The sequence below is a fragment of the Quercus suber genome, unplaced genomic scaffold (assembly GCF_002906115.3).
Source record: "Quercus suber isolate HL8 unplaced genomic scaffold, Cork oak 2.0 scaffold_295, whole genome shotgun sequence".
NCBI classification, from domain to species: domain Eukaryota; kingdom Viridiplantae; phylum Streptophyta; class Magnoliopsida; order Fagales; family Fagaceae; genus Quercus; species Quercus suber.
The window spans coordinates 827399-832814 of NW_027069751.1; the positions used below are offsets into that span (position 1 = coordinate 827399).

General features: G+C 35.8%; 1 protein-coding gene across 1 annotated transcript in view; it reads right to left on the bottom strand.

The window, feature by feature from the left end:
* Positions 1–4646: 4646 nt before the first annotated feature.
* LOC112008235 (pentatricopeptide repeat-containing protein At3g49170, chloroplastic) overlaps positions 4647–5416 on the bottom strand; it is a 2427-nt gene continuing 1657 nt past the window's right edge. The window contains exon 2 of the mRNA XM_065782264.1: positions 4647–5412. Within this exon, the coding sequence (XP_065638336.1) occupies positions 4907–5412 (506 nt within the window). The 3' untranslated portion in view covers positions 4647–4906. The remainder of the gene's footprint in view (positions 5413–5416) is intronic.

Here is a 5416-nt window from a genome sequence, read left to right on the forward strand (position 1 = left end):
GACTGAGATTGAGTTGGTGGACACGTGTAACATAGATTTTGAGGTTAGTGATTCGGTCCCGCAAAAGACTATCGCGGTACTGGGTCCCACGTAAAAAAAAAAAAAAAAAGTTGTGTTGTGTCTCTAGACAAGTCATTACGTGGCGTCTCGTGTTTCGAGTGCTGATTCTGCTTTGTTGATGAGTCATTGGAGTCTTCGTTCTCTGACAATGAAGTGGGGTTTTTTTTTTTCAACTTTTTGGAAAATCAAATCAAGTCGCATTCAGAAGTGGTGGGAGAGTACACGTGTCGTGTTAACCGGGGGGTCGCGTGCCGGAGCTGCACCTCGTACCTTGTGTCTCTGCCGATATTTCGTGTCGAGTTTCTTTTACTATGATTCTATCAATAATGTTTTTTTAATCTCGTTTTATTTAATTTAAATATTATTGTGTTAGTTGTGTCGAAAAAAATGTATATTATATTGTTTTGGATGGATGAAAATATCCCGTGAGGTATGATTGGGTCAACTGTAGGGGACGTGACTCACTCATGAAAGTTGATTGGGTGCCAAGTATGGTTCTTCTTTTTGTGTGGGTTTTAGAGCATTCGCATTAGTCCGTGTAAATTTTCTGTCTATTTTACACGAAAAAACCTACTTTTTTTATTTTACACATCCAATTTTATAAAACACCCACATCAGTTTATCTATTCTACACATTTATTCAATAAAATATTCATTATTTTACATTTTTTTATTACTCACTCCTTCATTGCCCCTCTCTCTCTCTCTCACAGACCCACGGCCACCATCACCACCCAGCCACCATCATCACCACCCAACCAGCATCATCAAAAGGAAAACCCACTCAAGCCAAGTCGATCAAGATCAAAACCTATTGACCCACACCCACAATCAACAAAAAACCAGAAAAAATGGATCGAAGCCCACCTCCTGGCGATGGCCCGAAATATGAAAGAAAAAAACAAGGCACTGGAGGATGAAATTGAAAGTTCTGGGGTGTCTGAGGGTCAAGATTTGGACCCTGAGCTGAAGGAGAAAATTGTGCAGAGGAAGAAAGAGATAGAGTTGGAAATGGTTGATGCTATAAAAGCCCTGGGTTTGGATGTTGCGGCTGTGAGGCCAAAAGCGAAGGAGATTAGTGAACAGATTCCAATTGATGTCAAAGTCAAGGAAAAAGAGCTGAATGAAGAAATTAAGGGAGAAATTGAAAATGTTATCAAGTCAACAGATCTGAAGGAGAAGATTGAGGTACTGAAGTTGGAGGTTGCAAAGGCAGGAAAGACACCTAATGTGGCGTCCAAAAATAGAATTGCAGCTCTTTGCTTGTTGCTTTATCAATCAGTGATGGTAACAAGCGGGCCATTGGTGGTTGTATGGGGTCGTTGGTGAAGCTAATGGAGTCACCGAAGCCGGTGGGGCTACAAGAGTCAGCGGCGGAGGCGTTGGTGTCGCTTTTGACTGTCAGATCGAATAGGAAAGAGTTGGCGAGGGACGAGAAGAGTGTCATGAGGCTTATGCAGATGTTGGACCCTAAGAATGAGCTGGTTTGTAAAAAGTTTCTAATGATGGTGGTGGCGGTAGTGCTCGGTGGAGGAAGCCAGGGGTGCAGGAAAAGACTGGTGGCCGCTGGGGCTCAAAACCACTTGCAGAGGCTGGCGGAGATGGAGGTCGCCGGAGCCAAGAAAGCCTTGCAGAAACTCTCCAGGAATAGGCTCAAGACCATTTTCAGCAGGACGCCGAGAGAGAGAGAGAGAGAGAGAGAGAGAGAGAGAGAGAGAGAGAGAGAAAGAGAGAGAGAGAAAGAGAGAGAGAGAGAGAGAGAGAGAGGATGAGAGAGAAAAAAATGATTAAAAATGATATAAACATGCTACAGTACCCGTGTATATTTACACGGATACTGTAGCAACTGATAAATATAAACAAGTATACACCCACTGATGTGGGTGGTTTTTTTGTTCAGATTGTGTAAAAGTGATAACTTTTTCTATTTTGCACATTTATACACAATTATGCAAACACTGATGGGAATGCTCTTATTCTGTATCTTTTAAAAAACATAAACTTATTTAAATGATTTATCTTTTTATTTTTGAGAAAAGATTAGAATTAAACTAGACTTTAATAAACACAAAACAATTTTACAATAAATTTCTTTATTGCTGAATTGGTTAGTTATTATTAATTTTCATATGTGTATTATTTTTAATTTTTCTTTCACTATTAATAACTTGTCACCTAATAAAATTATGAATTTTATCGTTCTTCTAAATTTATTAAACTTAAAAAGAATGCTTCAAATCTTAGGATTAAGTTGGACCTACTCAATTTGGAGGAATTTAGCTAAAACACATATAATATGAGTAATGGGTTGAAACTTGATCTTCGTGGGTCAAGTGATAGGATTTTCGTTTAAAAACATAGTCTAACATACTTGTTTGAAGCTCACTATTGCTTTGCCTCTTTCCCACCCTTCATCATTTGAGCTTTTGAGGTAATTTGTTAGATTGGGTAAAAATCTTATTAGATCTTGCTAGATCTCCATCAAATTTAATGAGATAGTCACTAGATCATGCAAGATCTACTCTAGATACAATGGAAATCTCGTAATCTTTGCCATGACACTACCATGGATGAGAAGATTGATGATTTCTATAGATTCAAACACTGGGATTCCCACAACTTGCTAGTCAACAACTTGTACTCCAAAAATTGGCATTTGTTGTGGGGTTTTTGAACCATCTTTAGTCAATTCAAGTGATCGATTGGTGGGGAATTCAATTGAACTCAACTTGTGGACACACTAGGATAGATCATCTTACATAACTACCTACAACACCAATATTTTAAAAACATAATGCAAAAAAGGAAGAAGAAGAAGTTTGAACTCTAAAGTTTTAAAATTAGAGCAAAGTTCAACCATATATTGCGCCTTTATAATGTCATAAATAATATAATATAAATAATTAAAGGATATATATAAGTATCTCATTAAAAAAAATGAATGATTTTTTTTTTTAAAATAAGTATTACAATTCATACATTCAAAGAATAAAGGAAGATACTATGATCCAAGTTAATGGCATAATTGATGACGGAGTGCAAAGTGTAACATGGGTTATAATTTGAGATGCTAATTATGCATTTTGAAAGTTTAGAGTGAAAAGTGTAATTTAGAAATGGTTTAAGTTGGTAAAGTGTAATTACCCCGAAAATATATGATCAAACTTAGTTCTAGTTCCTAATTTTGATCGATTTATTTTTACCAAAATTTAAATGGTCTCATTTTTAGCTTGGACAGAACATGCTAATGCCCTCAGTCTAGTTAGAGTTGTAAAACCATGGTTGCAAATTTGCAATAGATATAGGTAATTCTACTCCTAAAATGGTTATAACTAATATGTAAAAGGAATGTTAACTTATATAAAACACCATTTCTTCATGTACACCTAAAAGAGAATGGTTGTCAAAATTTTTATTGCTCAATTAGTACATAACTTTTGATGTTTTTAGTATAGACATCCTGGGTTCAAATTCTCCTCCCTTGTTACCACTATCGAAAAAACTATAAGAGAATTGATAACATAATTATTTATGATAAACAAAAATAACTTTTTGAAAGGAAAAGAGTTATAAAATTGTGTCCTATTATTGTCAAATTCATAATGGACATTCGTATTATTTTTTACAGTATTTTTATTGGGGTTGATCAAGTTCTTAAAAGCCCTCTTCTCAAAAAAAGAAAAAGAAAAAAGTTCTTAAAACTTAAAAGCCCAACCCACGTAACCAATCCAGCCTGACCCGACGGGTTGTAAACAGTTTTGATTGAGTGGGAGACTGGGAGTTGACAATGAGTTCGACAATATTAGAAACAATCGGATGGGTTGAGGTTTTGGGTTGATCAAATGGGCTTTGGCTAAAGGGGGTGAGCTAGAGTTCGGCTTGTGTGGATTTTTATAAATTATGGAGTTATGGGCATGAGTATGACACGAGACAAGACAACATGGTGGGAATACAATAATTAATTAACTAAATAATTTTTATTTTTAAGTATATTTTATTTATTTATCGGAATATTTTATGTTTATTTATAAGTTTTCAATATAAATAATATATGGATTTTACTAATGTGTGCATAGTCAACTAATTTTGGAAAAAGTTTATCGAAAATTAAAAAAGTTTTGACAATTTTTTCAATTTTCAATAAAACTTTTTTTAAAATGGATTTGTTAACGTGTGCCTGGACCCATAATATATATATAATTAAAGGAATTATTTTTCAATAATTTTTTTTTCAACCCAATTTAATGGGGATGCCGGACGCACGAGCAAAAGTGTCCTTGGCCACAAAGACTTCAGAATTTTTTTTTTGAAAGGGAGAGACTTCAGAATTTGAGGGAGAATTTTAAAGAACAGGCAATATCAATATGTGCAGAGGCGCGGTTCTCAAAACCGTGAGGTCCGACCGCAGTTCGCACGGGTTCTTACTTTTTTCCTATAAGGCGGTTCTTGAGGCTAAAAGAACCGCAAAAAAGAGCGGTTTGAGGTTTTTCAGGTCAGACCGTACGACCCGATCCGGGTTTCAAAACCTTACAAAGGGAGAAAATGCATATAGTTATTGTAAATTAAGTGATGTTACAAATTCATAGTTGTACAAAGAGCTGGGAATATGAACTATACAGATAGAAATTACACAAATCTGAAAATTTGAATTAGAGAGCTTACAGCTAGTAGAACAAGTGATGCATCAAAGCTAAAAGAATTAATGACAAATTTGCATGGCAACTTAAGATTATTTGCAGCTGGCAGTAGTGCGTTCTAAAGTTTTCCATTTGTAGGATCTGAATCAAAAGCAAGCTGCTGCCAGTTATACCAAAAAACAAAGAAAGAGAACAAATTTTCTTCAACATCACCAGTAATCATTGCAAGAACATGTCCCATTTTTGAAGTGATGAAACCGGTTTGAGTCTCTCACCACTATTTCTCTACCTCTAGCCACTGAAATAAATTTGATTGCAGTATGACAGTCTCCACAAACACGAAGATTCTTAAATACTCTAATAGGCTTTGGTTGCGATACGCTTATAAGACCAAATGCCACAGCTATTTTCTCACTGTGCTGAAACAAATATTGCTCCTTTAGTTCATCCTCTACATCATGAAGAACAAAATCTGTATCGGGTACATAGCCCAATTCCTTTATTTTTGAAGCCAACTGGTTCAGTTCATAATAAATATCTTGTGCTAGGGGGTGTGAAGTGTCCCCAACGTGGAACTTGTGCACCATATTTTCCACCTCTATCCAGCTACAACCAGCTTCTTTGATCAAGTTTCTCTCTTTCAAATTTTTTCTAATTATTGCCACATTGTCCCATTGACCTGAGGAAGCATACAAGTTTGATAGTAAGATATATGCTGC